At 40.2% G+C, this 20,144-nt stretch overlaps 1 protein-coding gene across 2 annotated transcripts; it reads right to left on the bottom strand.

Moving 5' to 3' along the window:
• Positions 1–45: 45 nt before the first annotated feature.
• Positions 46–20,060, bottom strand: ash2l (ash2 like, histone lysine methyltransferase complex subunit). Of its 2 annotated transcripts, XM_082540741.1 has the most exons (17): positions 19,954–20,060; positions 18,921–18,978; positions 18,694–18,839; positions 18,510–18,598; positions 18,310–18,404; positions 17,471–17,566; positions 16,426–16,521; positions 16,259–16,334; positions 14,574–14,591; positions 8,877–8,976; positions 6,976–7,193; positions 6,043–6,210; positions 2,256–2,449; positions 1,085–1,177; positions 893–991; positions 746–805; positions 46–660 (listed from the first exon to the last, which is right to left on the bottom strand). In XM_082540741.1, exons 1-17 carry the CDS (start codon positions 20,010–20,012, stop codon positions 553–555), a joined length of 1,773 nt encoding a protein of 590 aa, XP_082396867.1. In that variant the 5' UTR covers positions 20,013–20,060; the 3' UTR covers positions 46–552. The 2 variants fall into 2 exon arrangements, with proteins under 2 accessions (XP_082396867.1, XP_082396868.1); XM_082540742.1 differs by lacking the exon at positions 14,574–14,591.
• Between the last annotated feature and the right edge of the window lie 84 nt (positions 20,061–20,144).

The raw sequence follows: 20,144 nt of genomic DNA, 5'->3' as shown, positions 1-20,144 counted from the left end.
AAAAAGACCATTCAACAAAAAACAGATTTAATTAATCAGATCAACTTGGATGTGGGATTTTTTAATTAAATTTAACCCAGTGTAAAAAAAACACAAACAAATAAAATTCACCCAAAAGAGACAATAACAAAGACTTTCATTTAGACAATAAGTGAAATGGTGAATTGGCTCTGTTTGGCTGCAACAACACACACAACTTCATGGTGCCAAAAATGTGTTGAACTAAAACCTTTCTAAAGCATAACAACTTTAAATTATACACATTTGAAACCGGAGCACCATAAGTAAACTAATTCAGAAAAGCCTGATATGGAACTTCGCCCTATGGTAACAATGATATGCAGCCCACAGTTCGGTGTCATTTTAAATGTTTTATGTCTAGGAAGAATTCATTCAGCCCATACTGCTGACGATATTTTAATATTGCAAGAGCTGAAATGCTGCTTATTTGACCTACAGTTTACTGCAGGCATGAAGTGTTTTCATTTTGGCTATCTAAAGGTTGAACAACGTTTTTGACTCAGGGGTGTGTGTATAGTCAGTTCAATGTTTTCATCCCTCCCATGGAGGACTACGTCGTCCATCCACATCAGTCTCCACATGGTACAGCATGTCAGCCAGAGTGTGTTCGATCACAGCTCCCCAGCCCATGTCACTCATCTGAAAGTAATCAAACAATGACTCAGAGGAAGTTTCAAGATCATTTGGAGAAAGTTGGGAATCTTAAAAGGTATGAAGCTCTCACCGGCTGGTACTTAACATCCTTTGGAGGGTATTTGAAGTGGGGTCCAAAATTGACAGAAACCTGAAGAGGTAAGGGTATACTTAAAAAAAACAAACCCCTTTCCAACCTTAAAATCAAATAAATCATCAAATGTGCATGTGTACTCACTGTGCAGCTCTTGTATAGTGAGATGGCAGGGAAGTAGATGCCCTCAAACAGGTTTTCAAAGGCAACACCTTGGTTCACTCCATTTTTGTAGAAAATCATCTGAAAAACAAGAGCCGGGCCAATAAGAGGTAGGTAGTGGAAAATGACAGTAGGTTTTCTCCACTGGAATTAATTTTGAAAAAATGTTCTAACCCTGCTGGGACTCATTGGCTTGAGGCTTTTCTCTGCTTTGTCCACATAGTCCTTCTCCTCAAAGTACAGGTAACTCTTAAACTTAATTAGTGCCTGAAAAGAGAAACTGGTTTTAGATCCAACTAGTCCAAGAAAGACATGAAAACACCACACCCACACCAACCCCTGAGTCCCCGTGTTTTAACACGGCGGGCGTGATTGCGGATGCCGTGCAGGTGCGTCCGCACGGCACCGCAAACCACGCCCCACCACATACCCCCATCGCCCGATTGAGGCCGGGGAGCAATCTGGCTCCTCCACCGCTCCCGGCAGGAGCAGCCCTTCACCCGGCTGCTCCTCCTCCTCCGGCAGGCTCGGACCCCCGCGTGACTCGTCCACCACCTCCGGCTGCCGAGGTGCCCCACACGGCTCCTCTACCGCTTCACTGTCCTCGGGACACACTTGTAGGGGTGGCGCCCAGGCCCAGAGCAGCGCCACCAGCTCCCCAATCCTTTCCAGGTGGCGCTCGGACCGGTCCTGCAGCTCTTCCTGCTGGCGACGCACCTCCGCCGCCTGCTCCCGCTGGGCGGCCGCCATTTCGGCCACCCTCCGGGCCAGCTCCTCCATTCCCTGGCTCCGATACGGACCCGCCGTGCCGCCTCCTGGGTTTCGGCACCAATGTGGCGTGAATAAGGCACGGCGGGACCCCGGAGCAACGTTCAGAGCCAACTTCATTTAATTCACGTCACACCACACCCACACCAACCCCTGAGTCCCCGTGTTTTAACACGGCGGGCGTGATTGCGGATGCCGTGCAGGTGTGTCCACACGGCACCGCAAACCACGCCCCACCACAAATATATATTTATATTATTTTATTTATTTATTTATTTTTATTTACTCCAGCCTAGTAATAATACTGTTAATTTGTGTTATTTCTACAACACAAATTCTGGCTCAGAGGAACACATCTATCATTCCAACAGTTGCTGTTCCTTTAAAAAATACTGGCAGTGGTATCCAGTGGTATAAATCTGATTGGCATTTATCTCTCTTGTATAAGTAACATGGGAGGTGGACAAATGAAACACAGCCAAGCTCTTGGGACCATTTTGATACAACTGCATGTGACAGAAATGCAATGCTGAACACAAGAAGAAATCAGAAGTGCAGCTGATGTAGCTGCGGTTACCTTGTCCTTGTATGTATCAGGCAGAGCCTTCGCTGTCTCTGTGTCTTCAGGCAGCTCTATGAAGAAGCCCAGTGTGTCTCCCTGACTGTAGCCTGAGGAATAATGTTTTCCTATTGACTGGTGAAACCGCGTCCCTTTCTTACTGCGCCAAGAGTAGCTGAACTTGTCATAACCCAGAGGCGCCTGCAGGTTACCTAAGTTATAAATAAGATCCAACATGTTAGATATTGTGGTATTAACATTTTGTCAAAGCAGCTGAGTATCTAACTCTATATTAGGGCTGCCAGATTATGCCAAAGAATGATATCCACTATCCACTCTGGTAAAGAGTGACAACACAATTTATTATTTAAATTGAAGGGAATACATATTAACTGAAAAATGAGTAAGGACAAACAAACCTTAAAGCTGAAAGGAAAAAGAGGACCTGTTCTGATGTATATATCAATACATAATAATGGCAGATACTCATTAAAGAAAAATTTTGAGGTTTGTGAATTTCTTAGCCTCCCATCTAGTTAGGAGCCACAGAGGTGGCTGAAGGCTGTCCCCGAAGTCACTACATAAGACGCAGTATACACTAGGGCTGGGTCATATCATACAGTTCATGGTAATACTGGTATAATGTTGGGCAACGATAAGAAAATGAAATATCGTGATAGAATATGGGTAAAACTTGCATGTGCAGTGCCTTTGTTTTCATAGGCACATGGCAGAAAAAGCATGGTGGACGAAAGCGGATCGTTGAATGAAACGGATGAACCAGAATTGGTTTGTAAAAATGTTGCAACTTCAGTGTGGAACTGGTTTAGCTTTCGTCCGTCAGATACACAACAAAGTACTATTTTTGGTAGAGCATGCTAGCGGGCCGTCGTTATTACCGTGTTTTTTGGAAAATACGGCACACTTAAAATTAATCCTTTGATTTTTCTGAAAATCGACAGTGCCCCTTATAATCCCGTGTGCTTTATGTATGAATTCTGGGTGTGTTTACTGACCTGGAAACGATTTTATGTACACATTTTTATATAACTTTAATGCACATAAAAACAAAAACAGGTGCTAATGATCAACTGACCACTTTTTTTCTATGCTTAAGTGCTTTCTATCCAACAGTCACACGCCGATGGAAACAATGGAGAGCAATTTGGGGTTAGTATCTTAATATCCCTGCCAGTCTTGTGACCTACTCTGCCTCCTGAGCCAAAGCCAACATTAAATGTACATGTTGTGCATTTTGAACATGTTAATGTATATACAACTAATCTTTATTGTCCAAAAACTGAAAATTGCTCTGTAGTAAAAGCGCTATACAAATACAGGCCATTTACCATTAGATCGGCAGTAACAGCAGGTAGCCCCAATATAATTACTATCTCAGGAGCACAGCTTTGAGAGCCCAAAGGCAAACTGAATTCTGATGTGCCAAACACATTTGCTTTGTCAAGGGTAGCTCTACAAATCTCTCCTGCTACTCAATTTCTTTTCCTTAAACATAAATAAATAAAATAAATAAATAAATACTATTCACATTAATATATTTATTACATAACAATCATGATAAGAGTGAGAAGCCAGAGATCCAGGAGATCTGAGCCCTGCATGGGTCCTCAAGAGTACAGAAGACCCAGACATCACCATGCACAGAGGACAAGACCCCAGGGCCTTAAACACCATAAAATCTTCCTGGCACCCTGCAAACCATCATTAGACGTCACCCTAGCCTCACTTTAAACAGCCTGAGCCTGATTTGGCAGTTCAGCTATAAGTCTAATGAACGGAGTGTCTACTACTGTAGACACTGTGATTACTACTGTGACAAAATGTCATCACTAAGGGAAATCTAAAGGTCTAATATAAGCCATTATTTTTTTCTTTCCATCATTTCATTTTTTTCTGTATTAAAATTTGATTTTCAATTTGTTAGTTTTTGTAACAAACAATTGTTTCTATAGTTTTAGTTTTTAAATCAGAATGAAGGCTCTGGTTATCACAATACACTTAAATGATATTGACCCACAGTGATGACATTCCTGCCTCAATGCACAAAATATACATTTCTTTTAGTTAATTTTTCAGATACACTATATAATTTTCTTTAAATTTGTTTTTATTCTTTTACAAGTTAAGAAAAATATCTTTCCACACCCAAGTTTGTATTTTTAGTTTAGCTTTACTGAACTATGATAACCTTGTAAACTCTTATTAATCTAATCTACAGTCAATTGATGAGACTTTATAATTATATATTATTTTAATGCCATTGTATATGTCTTTCTACTCTGTAGTAGAGCAGGGCGATATGGCCAAAAATATTTATCACGATATATATTTGAAAATTTGCGATAACGATATAACTGACGATATAATTGATGCGAGACAAAATACAACTCCACAACATTACTAGCGCAAAAAGACAACCTTCCATTTATTTTCACTTAAACAAGAAACTGGTTTTTATGTACATTAAAGCTTTATAAAAATTTAACAGTGCAAATGCAAATTCCTTGCTGAAAGTTTAACCAAAAGGCATTTCCAGTAGAAATGTGCTGACATATCCTGAGCATAACCATGTATAATATCCACTGAAGTTAAAAAGAGGTGCTTTCCAACATTAAACTGCAGCGTGCAGTACGTATTTTTCGGACCATAAGGTGCACGGGATTATAAGGCACATTAAGCGAAACAAAGCAGTCAGATAAATCAAACTTTATTAAACTCATTCTTCTTGCTTCCTCCACTTCTGTGCCATTGATTCATTAATGTTGAATTCTCTGGCAGCTGCTCTATTCCTATGTTGTTGCAGTATATTAATGACTAACCTCGTATTGTGGATGGATTATCTCAGTTGTTCTCCTGACTGAAGTTTGGTCCGTTTACAGCATCCTGCCATGCGATTGCATTTGTCTCTAACCATGAGGAACCTTCACGTTAACTTTTATAAGTGGAAAAGTGTTAAGTGTTCATCCTCCAGCTTCACTGTTTATGTTATGCTAACATAGCTGTGTCGCTAGCGAGCACGTAGCATATAATTATATACCAGCTAGCCCAACTTCAGTAACCCTACAAATGTCACTGCTGTTTAGTTTCCTGTCTTCATTTATGTTGGAAGTGATAGCAGAGCTGTACGTTTGATTTTTTTCAGAAAACTCTCAGTCAGAACATGCAATATCATGCTTAGGTAACTAGCGAAACTAGCGCGCTAACTTCCGCTAACTTCTAACTCCGTTAAATGTAATACATTTTGTTTTCATGGATGCCTGGAAGTTAAACTTCATAGTTACACCTGGTAAAGCAGCAATGCTGATCGTTTTATTAAAGATGAAAGAATTTAGACAGTTAACTCTTGGTGATGCTGCAGTGTTCGTTTGACCTGAGAATACGGAGTTTAGGACCCAGATTACTCCCAGATTTAAGAGCATCTTAGTCCGACAAATACGACAATAACGACAGCCCGCTTGCATGTTCTGCAAAAAAATGTGCTTTGTCGTGTATCTGACGGACAAACACCAAACCAGTTCCACATCACTGAAGTTGCACCATTTTTACAAGCCAATTCTGGTTCATCTGTTTCACTCAACAATCGGCCATGTGCGTATGAAAACAAAGGCACTGCGCATGCGCGTTTTACTCCCATTCTATCGCGATATTTCATTTTCCTATCGTTGCCTAACATTATACCGGTATTACCGTGAACGGTATAATATGGCCCAGCCCTACTCTGTACACAAACTATATTGTAGATGTAAATGTAATCATATTTGTATGAGTACAAAGCACTACTGACCAAGTGGTTGAGACCAGCCAAGTCTGGCTGCGGTCTCTGGAGGCATGTCATCAACAGACACCTCAAAGTACCAGGCGCCTTTCCGAACGCCATGGGAAGCTCGGACCATTGAATAACCCTTCTCCCCAGTCACTGTCAGGCGGTCATCAGAGATCTTCAACTGAGGCGCTGCAACATAAACATACTTATTCATACACAGCATAAAGTAAAGTGCCATGAAAAGTCTTGAGTCACCTATAACCTCACTCCATTTTGTGTTCAAGGAACTGGACTTTTTTGTAATTTGTTTTTTAAAAGTGGTTTTGAGCAACAGTTGTACTTTCTGAACATCAAGATATTAACTACTTTTGGATTCAGTTTCAGTCTTTGTACTAGAAAATTTTCAGAGGAAAATTTGTTAAGCAACTCACCTATGAATGATTCAAACATTCATTAGTTTCTAAGTTGAGGGATGATTCAGTGTTGTGCCCAAGCATAACAGAAAACTTAGCAAAGGACCAATTTTCAGTTATATCTTTAGGCACTTTTTGCCCCTAAAGATATTGTGATCCTTATTCCTTTAGCACAAACATCACATTGTCTTTCCAATATGATGTTTGTGGTTTCAACAGCATGTTTGGTTGGAAGGGGTCCAATTTCACTGTAGGTAACAATTTTGCATCAGATGCCTGATAAACTACTCCCGAGGACTGCGAAAATGAATAACAAAAAAAGCTGCCAAAGAGAGTTCAGGCTGTTTTGAAGGAAAAAGATATATATCGACTTTCAAACTTCTTGACATTATACACTCTGCCTCATATAATGAATTTACATTTTCGTTGTCCGTGTTTCAATAAACTGCCTCAAACAAAATACAATGAACTCAAGGGTGGCTCAAGCCTTGTGCGCAGTATTGTTCATACGAAGAAAACAGAACGTCCTTGAAACCCATACCTCTGTCATGTAAGGCCAGCAGCACTCTCTCATACAGACAGGCTCTGTACAGATCACCAGGTATGGGTTTGCCTGCCCAACAGTCCAACTCGAGCTTCTCTGGGTCTGGAGCATGCGGGTCTGGTTCTGCTAGGACATAACGGTAGCCATCTTTATTAAATGGGTGCTCCAGTGGGTAACCATGAGGAGGCAGCCGCTGAGCAGAGAACAGAGGGTCGCTGCAAAGAGATAGAATGACCAGTTGTAATTTAATGGTAGCATGCACGTGTTAAAGTTGCATGAGGAACAAAATAGATTTGCATTAGAAAAATGCATAGGGATAACTATGACATCTATATAACTATATATTTGTTATATATCCATAACTAAAATGCCCACAAGCTATGTTTTTTTTTTTTAAATAAATTCCCCAAAATCCAACAAGGACAGGGGGGTCCAGGCCCATCCAGCCCCTCCACCTCTGGCAGATCCTCCTGCCTGCAGAGTGGTCTCCTCAAAAGTAGTGGGCATCTTCAAAAAGATGATAAGACCTCCTGCCAGCTAATCTGAGAAGTTTATCATATTGAGAATCAACCAAATGAATGAAATGAAAAGGATTTATTGGTTTCCTCCAATTCTTGAATACTTGTTTTCTCTTTTCTTCTTTCTCTTTCGTCTTTAAGCAATGATTTATTAAATCTCCAGTTTTTACTTGGCAGAATGACCTTCTTAATTACTAGTATTAAAGACACAGGAGCATGATCGCTGACAGCTATTGGGTGTATCTAAGTGTCTGAAACAGTGTCTCAACAGTGAGCTGCTGACTAGGTAATAATCCAGACAAGAGTAAGAGTGATGAACATGTGAGAAGAAAGTATATTCCCTGCAGTCAGGGTGATGATATCGCCATCCATCACAAAGTCCGTAATCACTCATGTACTGTTTTCAGCCCAAGTGTTGCTTTTTATTATTATTATTTTTAAATGACTGTCACTTACACTTTGGAAAGCAGTTTCTTCCGGCTGTCTACGTGGACCTGCAAAACTACCATTCAATTTTCTGGGACAGATTTTTTTGCTTATATTTTGCCTTAGAGGTACAGGCTTCTCTTACAACAACATCACTCAAAAGTATGTACTTATATTGTGAAATGGAGGCAGGGCAACATGCAAATTGTATGGAGAGTGCACAAGGCTGTTGGTTCTGAATGATTCTGATTTACTATGATATGCATGTGGTGAGAACAAAATAGATGTATGATTAACTGCACCAAGTATGTGCAGTTAATCATTTCAACAGTAATTTTGTGTGGAATCCACTTTTTTGCACACGGTAAGAACATTTCCTCGGAAATTTTAATAAATGAGGCCCAGTGTCCGAATAGACTTACCTAAACCTTAAAACTTAAATAGACTCCGAAATCAAACTCCCTTGGTTGCCTTTAACTGCAAACATAAACTAAGCTGGTTGATCAATGCTCACCTATTGCCTGTGTATCAGGGGGAAAAAGAAGAAAAAAAGCCTATGTTGACTTTGTCCCAAAGTATTTCCCCTGGACATTATGCCTGTCACTTTGAGGAATTCTTCAACCAGAATGGAAATGCTAAGTGCCAGTTTGCCAAATTACCTCACCAACTAAATGGATTTTAGCCATCACCAAATCATATAATGTAAGCAAAGATGCATATTTTATATTTGTTTTAAACAGTAATGGCCATCATGCAGGCATATAGCCAGAAAGCTATAACTTAGCTATGCAATATGTATTTGACATTAGTTGATTCATCACATTTAAATAAACTTTGCTGATGTTATAGTGATAACTGAGTATATAATAAACACAAGCCTCCCAGTTGTTATACATGATACATAACAGACAGAACATACAACAGTGCAATATCATAATACAGGACCATTAGTACCTCCTAGTTCTCTTAGCTGCTCCTGCAGCCGTCCCCTCTTGTTGCTGCTGTTGTTTACGTTTGGCACCTCTTCCTTTTCCTGGGCCAGGGGCCAAAGCACCTTCAAGAACATAAGATAGATTATTCAAATGAACCCACACAGGCACACAAACAGCCAGACAGTAGCAAAGGCAATATACACTTAGATGCCAATTTCTCACACAGTCCTGCAAGAAATTTTCCTTATGTCAGCTTTTCTCCCCTCTCATCAATCTCAACCAATATTCATGAAAGGAGAATTTATTGCAGGGCCGGCGTCTTAAATTAGCTTTCCATTAGCTTAGCTCTACCTAGGTGTGGTGGACATATAAAGACTTGCAGTACTGCAGGCACTAGTCTTCAGGTCTGATTACACCAACTGGTATTTACTGAACCTGACCTTAACTACTAGGTTGGTCTTTTCTTTCACTAGTTTGGTGCAGAAATCTGCAGAAATGACAGTGCCCTCCTGCAGTCCTGAGGGAACAGTCGACTCTGGGCTGACATGTTGACTGACAGTGATGACTGACAGTTGTGGAAGTTTAACCACAAATGGACCTTGCCACTGTGGCACCACTGAATGAGGTACTGGAGATTATGAGGATCACTATGAGAACACCTCACAGCTCCTCATATCCAACTAGGAGGATGACGCATAAAATTTTCATTCCCCCTTGAGGTAAAGAGGACAGCGCACCAAACTCCCCCACTGCTAGGACAGATATGCAGAACGTCTGCAAATGTGCTACATTACAGGTTGAATATTACTTGGCTTGCTGTGGTAACAGAGAATACCAGCAAACCAGTTATTCCCAGCTGCTGGAAGAGGTATCAGTGTCACAGAAGGCATGTGTGGGAAAAGATCAAGGTGATTATAAAAATTTGGTGAACATAGGGCAGCATTTGCCCTGTTCTGCAGGGTCTGAACAGTTTACTCACAACATACAAATTTGGGATGGTCACTCATGTATCTCTGAGATGTCTAACGCACCAGGGAAACTGGTTTACATCTGTAGGACACATAATTTTACCCTGACAGCAGGTATCTGAGGCGCCTGTTACAAGTACACAGTGCTGCCATTTGGCCAATCCCTTAGTTCCATTGTTTTTGTACACTGCACTGAAGCAGCAACAAAAGTGTCCTGAGGCAGTAGGCAAGTTTTTTAGCTATACTTTTAGATGACTGGCTCCTTCTCACATGTCCAGAGCAGAAGGCTGCGTCACTGCTGTCACGATACATCTGACCTACCTGAGCATTTCTATAAACACAGAAAAAGTTGTCAACAACATAACTTTTCTGGGTTATCCGTGAACTCAATTAAATTATATTCCATTTATATATGACCAAATCATAACAACAACTGCCTCACTTTATATTGTAAGGTAAAGACCCTACAACAATAAAGAGAAAATCCCAAGAATCGAATGAACCCCTTTGAGCAAGCACTTGGTGTCAGTGAGAAGGAGAAACTTCTTTTTAAGAGGAAAAACCCTTCGGAGGAACCAGGCTCAGGGAGGGGCAGCCATCTTTGGCAACAGGTTTGGGGTAATGGGAAGTAGACAGTTTAAAAGACACTCAATTTCCTTTACTAAAGTGAAGGCATTCAGAGCGTGCCTCATTCTTTACCACCTGCACAAATGGGTACCTTCAGATTATGCATTTGTTACTGGGGCTTATAGCATCAGGTACCCTAGTAGTCTGATTCAGCTGGGTATAGAGGAGGGAGTTTTAAGTGCTGGGTGTCATATCTCAGACCTAGCCCAGTGCACAGCAGAAAAGAGTAATTGTAACAGTAGAATGCACAATAGCATTATGCCATTGGTGACATCCAGCTTTTCTGACGCAAGGAGTCCCAGTGGGCCTTCCACAGGGTTTAACACCATTTAAAATGCTTTGGGATCCACCAGATCTCTTTAAAATTGTAAACAGAGAATGAGGATTGGTGTCACATTCCCTTTCCATGTCTGGTTTGAGTAATTTTTTGTCATTCTTTTAAGACCTGATTGACAAGCACATTTAAAGTTTACTGGGCTGCTATTACTATTTGTCATGTAGGGTTTGGGGATAAAACAGCTGGCCAACCATCCTGCATGTCCTTTTCTGGGGGCCCCTTTAAAATGAAAACATTTTAAAGGGGCCCCCAGATGGCCTCTGGAGACTTAGCAGTGATTTGGGCCTCTGCAAGGGGAGAGCATTCATTTCCTAACGTGATTGGTTCATATGTGCCTTTTATCTCTCCATGTCTCCTTTGGTTTTGTCTAAAGAATAATATGTGCCCTGTTTGCATTTCGAATGCTTTTTTTGTGCAGGAAAAAGAGTTTTCGGCAAAGTTCTTCAGCTTTTCATTTACTGGGTTGGCTTATCAGTGTTTATACAAGTCAGGGGCTGCAGGTGCCAGTGGGTCTGCAAGCTCACTTTACTTGTTGTCTAGCAGCATCCTGAGCCCTGTTTAAAGGGCTGTGCCACAACATGCTGGCCCTCCCTCCTCACGTTTGTCCAGACTGTGCAATAGAGCAAGCTATTTAAGGGTGAGTGGTTCAGCCCAACAGTTGTTGTGATCATCAGCAGATCAGGACTGGTATCATGCTTCTGAAGAATACCCAGCAATGTGGATCTCCAAGTGAAACATCTAACATGTGCTGCTTTGAGAACCGGGGCTACACAAGAAGTTACAGTAAGTTATGACTGACTTAGCTCAAGTGCTGTTGGTGTAACTGAACCCAAAGGCCAGAGTACAGATAAAGCAGCAGTGAATTTGTGGACAGACAGCCATTGAAAACAAGTTGCAATAAATATGTGTAAATGACTTTAAAGACAAATGTTTGCTGCTCAATATTACTATTTGATATACAACTATTGTTTCTTTCTTTCTTTCTTTTTTTTTTAATAATAATATTGCCAAAACCACCACTAAGCATACACACACAAATGGAGAAAGCAGCTTATTCAGCATCTGGAGTACACAGGAAGGACAGCAGACACAAAAAGGCAGGAATTAGTCCATGAGTTATGTGGCATTTTCCAAATACTATGAGCCTCTAATGCCTCTTTGATGTGCCCTTGCCACATCTGTCTGGCAAAATGTAAATTAAATGGAACAAGACCTACTCATTTGATTCAACTCATTCCTCCAAACACAAATAGAAAGTCAGAATTAAGTGCTCTAAGGTAAACAAGAACTAACCAAACATGCCCACTTATCAATAAGTTTAGTGATCCAAGTGATGGCTTCTCAGTAGCTGCACATAACTCAGTTCTTATTTTTCTAATTTTTAAGTCAAATTTTTGTCTCCAATTCTAACGTGCTACTCAGTTGTTCAATATACATCTGGACATCTTTTACTTTACCTGACTTTACTTTTAACTAAATTATAGGTCTTTTCCACTAGTACCTAATCACATATCTGCAGTTTTGGTCATTTTCATTACAACTGAATACCACCAAATGTACATGGGGTCATTATAGCAACATAGTCGAAGGTCCCGTGACTCATTTGCATGCAACACAAACCCCACAACAAAGGAGGACGCTGAGTAGGGCTGCCACGATTAGTCGACTAGTCACGATTATGTCGACTATCAAAATCGTCGACGACTAATTTAATAGTCGACGCATCGTTTGAAGCTTTGTAAGATTACAAAGGACGCAGGAATGAGTAGTAGGATTTAAGGGTGTAATAACGGACTGAAACAGAAGATGGCAGCACTGCATGTACAAGGATGCCAGCTGCCGTTAAACCCCGAAGAAGAAGAAGCTGTGTCCCAGAATTCATAGCGCAGCCCAGCGCAGTTGTCAACAATGGCGGCAGCTAGTTAGTTTTAACTTTACTCCTATTATTCTTTCTGGGTCACAAAATAAACGTTTAACATATTTTCAGGCGAGAATGTAGCTGTGTAAACCTCAAATATCTGCTCAGTTTATCAAGACACCACATATTTTCAAAAGCTCTCCGACGTTTTCGGAGACGTCTGTTACCCACTAGCTCGTTAGCTAGGCGGGGGCAAGGCTAACTAGAGCCGTGAGAACACCGGACTCCCGGCAAATCGTTTTCAAACCCACCACTGTCTTTCGCTACTCAGGTTAAACATGATATATAAGTCACTTAGATAACTTAAAATGTTATTGTTTGGCTTTCTTTAGTATTTTATTTGTTCCTGAGTAAATCGGTTTGGCTAAGATTAAAGTTATAGTTTTTGCACAGCTAAATAAACTTCAAGCAGACAGCTGATCATCAGAAGTTTGAGACGCTGGATAATATACTCCGGTGTCCTGTTATATTTTAGAAAGCAAGGAGTTTATTAAACTTCACCGAAACAATCTGCAAATTTCATTAAAAATTAATAAACTACCATCTTGTCTTTATTTTTAGTTAGCACAAACACTTCAAGCTGTAAGCTAATGATAGTTATATAAGACCAGATGCTCCTGGTGCAATAAGCTGTACGTCCAATGGATGATGATCTGATTAGTCGACTAATCGCAAAAATAATCGGTGACTAGTCGACTATCAAAATAATCGTTTGTGGCAGCCCTAACGCTGAGTCAACGGTATACCTGCTGCTCAGTGTATGGCTTTTTGTCAGATTCTGGGACCACAGTGTTCTTATTTTTTTGCCCCCTCATTGCTGGGTTTCAAAATTGGTGTTGATTTTCACAAAGGAGAGACACTTTCATCATTGGCACGAAGTATGTTGACGTCAGATTTTTGCCTCAGATTGCTTGGAACCCCAGCAGAGGTGGTACTAAAGAAAATACCTGGTACCATTTATATTGGAAACCCTACAAACCGAGTTGAGCCATGTCAAGCCAACCCAAGTAGGTACTAATGGAAAAAGGCTATTTGTGAACTACAGGTTTAACCACTGAATGTAGGTGTGAGCTGAAGTAATAAATGCATATTATAAACATCCCATTGCAAGTACAGCTTAATGCCAACAACAACTAATTTTTAAAATTCATTGTGATGTTAAAATATTTGATCATCACAAACTACAAACATTAAAGATTCTAATCTAGACATTATTTTCACAATTTCCATTTTATTTATTGAACACAATTGTTCGGTAAATAAAATGCAAGAAAATAATAAATTTTTCACACTACTGTAGGATATTTTTGTATAGATTGTTTCTAGAAATGTCTAAAACCTGTCATTTTGAGTTTTTTTTCCCCTTTGCAGTCGAGCTTATCTTTTTAAAGTAATTTTATGGCTCCAGACCTGTGACACAAAACTTGAGATGGAGGCAATTGAAGAGGATGAGGCTAATAAGCATTGGGTAAAAGCCAATAGCAAATCAAAAATGAAAATCTATTCTTGCAGCCATTGCACTTTGGAAGGGCAGAGTGCCATTACAGTCGGGAGATTTTGAAGGATTTCAGAGCTCATTAGCAGCAAGCCAGAGACAAGAAAGATTCACAAATGAGGGTAAAAGCTTTTTAGAAGGTGGGTGGGAGACCAAACAGATACAGAGAGCAAACAGGGAGGTTACAACTGGATATGGATGAAGTTGCCCTCAAGATGCTTTTTGGGGATCAGTTTGGGTTGGTTTGTGCTACACAGGAAAGTCTGATTGGAACATTTGGGCCAACTTCTATCCAGAGAAGTTATGACACACACACACACACACACACAAACCCCACACTAATTACTCCAGATGCCAACACACCACATATTCACCTGAGAAAGAAGATCCACCTGGAACATAATGCACAGAATCACTATGGGAATCACATATCACACCATTTGATTGAGTTTGGGGAGTTTACAGCTCATTATTCATGTAAGGCTGATTTCACACCCAACCCATTTGGTTCAGTTTAGTCACACTCTTACGCCTTGATTATACTCTGTTGTGGACATGGAAAGGTAGAGACACAATGGCCAAGTAGTCATTCCTGTTACACTCAGATTGATGTTCACTTCTCTGTGGACAAGTCAGGTAGCAAAAGGGGGGAGAAGACAAACAAAAATCAATAGGCAGGCACATCAAGGTCTGCCCTGCCCTCACACTCACCATCTGATGGCAAAATTTATATCACTTGGACCCTAGCAAACCCTGGAGGACATGGAAATTGTAATCAAGGGTTTACTATGATAGATGCCAGCAGTTTGTGAAAGCTGTCAAACTCTGGTGCAAATGAAACCTAACCAACTCTGCCTGAAAAGGAGGGCCTTGGCATGTATCCAAGGAAATTTTATCCAGTTCTATGGTGAAAAAAAGCCCAATCAAAATAAAAACCATTTATGTTAGAGTGACTGCAGCAGAGAAAGTTTTAATCAACACAAGCTTGCTCTAACGCACTGTACATCACTCTCCTTCACTGAGACCTCAGTGCTTGTATGACCAAGGAGAGAGCACGGGAAAGCAAGAAGTCATTTCAAAAGCTAGGCTTTTTTGTCACTGATGTGACCAAGAGGGATGACAGTCAATCAAGATAAGGTGGTTAACTTGCTCAAAAAAAAAAAAAAAAATCTCTAGCCCCAAACCTGAAAACATTACACCTAACCAATAAATGAATCCACAAACAGTGGAATAACTGAGCAAAAGCTTCAATTTTTTAGCAAAAGAAAAGTTGCTATTATATGCTTCTGCACATTTTGCCCAGTTAGTATAACAGTGACCTCTTAACAATTTAATGAATATATCTTCTCTTTCAGCTGCTCCCTTGAGAGGTTGCCATAGCAAATCACCTGCCTCCATCTCACCCCATTCCTAACATCCTCCTCTGACACTTCAATGTTCAGCATGACCTCCTTCACAACATTAATGGACCACCTGTGTGATCATATCTTTTCCTTCTGATTCGTGAGTACTCCTGATTATGTTCTTTTCTCTTGAGTGTGACTTATATATGGATATAAATATACATCCAACCCTGTTGGACATACGCACTAAAAACACTGAACCTCTTCAGCCATAATGATCCACTTGGAAAAGGAAATCTGTTGGGCATTTCTCATGGCCTTCAGACAATAATTCTGATTGCTACAGAGTTATAAACATTATATGCTGGCTGAGCCAGAGCCAGATTATAATGCCTGCAATAAGTTTCTTGTTAATGATGATAAACATGTCAATGTCGATAAAGTGCACCATCATCTGCTGTGACATCTCCGAAATGTTATCTTTACATGTGCAACTGTGAGAGTTGTTGCTGCATGCAGGATGACAGCTGTTAAATCTATCCAAAATGTCTGTTTATTTTATAATAATGTCAAGTGAACCAAAAACGAATCAAACTGTGGGTGTGAAACCACCTGCAAATATTTTAGCCTCTTTTTCTTTAACACACAATGTTATATAACAGGACTAATCTGTGCTTATCGTTATTACAGTTTGGAATATTGTTTTGCACCCTTACCATTGAGCCCACCAGCCATGGGAGTACCAGTAGTCTGTTTCTGTGTGTCATATGAGGGTCCAATGTTTCCCAGGTCCTACACAAGAAATACATATTTTACATACTGTATTTTTTAAAAAATGCAACAAATGCCCCTCCAGTGTGCAACAAATAACAGAATAAAATACCTGGTCCAAAAGGCCAAATTTAGGGTACTCCTCTTCAGGGTCTTTACTGCCTGGATCAGGGTGTTCCTTCACCAGGAAAACATCGCGCTCTTTGCACTGGAAAATAAAAGTTCTACTCAATACTAATACTACAACATTTCAATAATCATTACATATTTATTTATATGAGGATACCTGGTCATGATATAGCAGTGCAGCAGGGTGGATAGTTACAAGAATGGTTAAACAACATTTCTATAAATACCTCAGAGTACACATAGATAATAAACTGGACTGGGTTAAAAACATCACTTCACTCTACACTATTTTCTGAGGCGGCTGAGGTCTTTCAACATCTGGTGGACAATGCTCAGGACTTTTTCGAGTCTGTTGTGACCAGTGCCATCCTCTATGACGTTGCATGCTGGGGCAGCAGGTTGAGGGTCGCAGATGCCAACAGACTCAATAAGGTCATCCACAAGGCCATTAATGTTGTGGGGATGGAGCTGGACTTCCTTAGGTTGGTGCCAGAGAGGCTGGCCAGTCACAGGAGCATGTTCAGTAAGACAGTGAGATTATCAAAATGCACCACTGAATGACACAGAAAATCATTCCTTCCATGTGGCTCTCTCTCTGTACAACTCCTCCATCTAATGTACAGTGCACACTGCAACAGTTACACCCTTTTGCACATGCTCTACAGTAAAATAACAAATGACAAAGTTTAACAGGTTAAAGGTAAATGTCAATCATATATATTTCACCTCTGTAATATTCTTAATATTTAAATTGAGCTATTTGTATATTTAAGTGATATTTCTTACATTTTTAAACTTTGTAATATATTGTACTATTTAATTAATTTAGTCTGTTACTGTTATTGTCTTGAAGCAACTGTAACCCACATCACTCCCTTACGGATTATTAAAGTATTCTGATTCTTTTCCTAACTGTGCTGTCTTCACATGGACATGTTTGTCTTTTGTTTTGTTTTTTAATAAAAAAAGAGAATTTAAAGCATAACTGCCTATATTTTCTGTGTAATGGACTGTAGCAGTCACTGTACCATCGTCTTCACTATATTGTTTGGCCAGGTGAGCTTCCCGGGTCTTTGTCGAGTTGTCATGCACTCCCAGTACTTGTCAATAAATGGGATGATATCCTGTAACAAAAGAAAATAAAAAGGAAAATTGAAAATTAATTAATCCTACAATTTAGGAGGGCTTCAACAAGTTAAAAAAAGGTAAACAATAATTCTTTCACATAAATGTCCATAAGCTTGAATTCTTCCCCCTGCTCCCTTTTAACAGGTTGTCACCACAGCGGATCATCTGCCTCCCACTTAATTTAGTCACTTAATTTATTTGTAAAGGATTTTACATTCAGCTCCCCTTCTGATGTAACTGGCCACATGTTTCCCAGCTTAAAACTGGTACAAAAGGTACACTACCGTCTGACCTCCCATGGCTCCTCTGAGATGACCATCCACCAGTGTGTGTTTATACATGTTTGTACTCATTTCCCATTATGATTTAGGAAATTAACTGGACTGGAATTTGTATAACACAAACCTCATTCACCCATTCACACCCACTTTAATACAGTTCTATAGTCTATCCTTTAACCCTTAGGAATATTGAAGGAGCTGGAGATGGCTCTTTTAGGTGGTAGATGACCTGCTTTACTGCCTGACCCTCAGTTTTCATATACTCAGTGCGCGTCAGGAAACGAACTCAACAACAGTAATTTAAGTAAAGATTAGCATTACTCAGAATTTAAAACTGTTCCATGAACATCTACTATGTCTGGGATAGGAAGGCAACAGTTTGATACACCTACTTATAAGACTAATGGCTATCCTATAAGTGTAATATCATTGGAAAAGCCAAAAACAGTTACACGCACCTTGTCTTTAGAGAACATGGTCTTTGGATGCTCGTCTTGTGTTCTGGATCTCCATGTCAGGTTAGCAAGAGCTGTGAGACACATCTCTTTCAGGTCTGAGAAACCAAAAGCGCTTTGTCAGTCATTCAAAACACAGAGTAAGTTATGATCTTAAAGCTTCAGAAAGGTTATTAGCTGGTTAAAGCACATGGCACACATACTTGCTTGTTTCCTGAGAAAATATGTGTTACCACTGTGATGGCACACGTTGCAGTGAAACACATAATTGGTCATAAAGGGCAGACAGGTCCTGTAGAGGAGGAGAAAGACTGGAGCATGAAAGCTGTCAGGACCGTTACACAGCTGCTGATATTGTACTGACCAGCTACCGAATAATAGCTTTACTCTGTGCCGATGCCAAATGTGTCAGCGGTGAACCACTTCATGCACAAAGCACATTGCAGCTCCACCTCTCCCAGCTGCCTGCCACTTTCCTCATCTCCTGATCCAGTGAGAGCGTCAGCAGCCTCTGAGCCTTCACCAGCTGCCTCCTGAAATAATCAAACTCAGATAATTAAAAGCAAGAATTTACAAAACAAAGCCTTAGCAGTTATATAACTCAGTACCATTACCTCTTTGCCATTAGATGACTCAGTCTCCATGGTCGGTAGCACTCCAAATGCAGTTTCCCTGAACATCAATGGACAAATCAGATGATCCAACAATTATTATACATGCAAAAGCAGCCATAAGAGAACTGCAATAACAACATTTCTATTAACTTTATAATATAAATGTCTATTTTTTTTTTTAAAGGAAAACCAAAGTTTACCCATCCATGAAGGGATCTTATTTCAGCTAGTACATGCTCACTTGTTTACCCTTTGTTAGTTTTTATTTTAATCAAAAGCATACTGCTAAAGAAAATTGCTATTTTCCACATAAAGGTCTTCAGTTATAATTTCCAGATTTTACGCGTTTGTCAGCAGACCACGCAGTGTAGGGTCTGTTGGTGTAAAGCTGCTTTCTCTTTCAAACTGGCTTTATGTGTCCGTCTGCGTACGCTTTTCGGTAGGTCAGGAATTTAAGCAGAATTTATGGCCGCTGAGTATTGAGCTATGCTGTCAGATGGAGGCGGTGTGCAATGTCTTACAACCGGTCTATGAGACACTCTCGCATGTGTTGTTGTTGGTCCGTTAGCTAGCGACGGAGAAAAGCGAAGTTAAACCTGAATAGAAATCGAATGCATAAAACAATTTAAAAAAAAAAAGTGTCACTGCAACCACACTCTGTGCTACTCGTACTATAATTTTTGATATTTGGGTTTTGGCACGGTTTAATGGTCCCCGGTAAGCTCTATTCCGGTGTTGTACACGCTTGTACTACAGTGGAAATTATGGACCTGCAGATGCAGATGTTGGGAAACGTGTACGCGGATGGACACATTTGCGGGACCATAAATCCAGCTTAAACTCTAACATTAGCGTTTAAGCTGTAAGTTTAAGAAAAGCTAACGCTAGTTAGCAAGTTTAGCCAGTTTGCTAACATTGTTTCTGATAAAAACAGAACGTTAATGCTAATTAATGCGGGTTATATGTACACATATAATCCGCAATATGACCTAAAAATTCTATACAATAAAACTGTTGCATCAGGCGCACATACCCTTCTCCGGACTCAGGTTCGGCTGCAGTAGCAATGCCCGCCTCTACCTCGGACGCCATGTTTCGAATCAATAACAACAAAAAACATCGCGAGAAGATGACAGCTTCCGGTTAGTGAATCAGCGCCACAGGAATTCAAATTTGTGAAGTTGTACTCAACTTGTATACACAAAATTACCAAAAAACAAACAA

Source organism: Aulonocara stuartgranti (genome assembly GCF_965226115.1).
Source record: "Aulonocara stuartgranti genome assembly, chromosome: 7".
In the NCBI taxonomy this organism is placed as follows: domain Eukaryota; kingdom Metazoa; phylum Chordata; class Actinopteri; order Cichliformes; family Cichlidae; genus Aulonocara; species Aulonocara stuartgranti.
The sequence above is the reverse complement of the archived record's forward strand: the minus strand, read 5'-3'. Positions and strand labels throughout refer to the sequence as shown.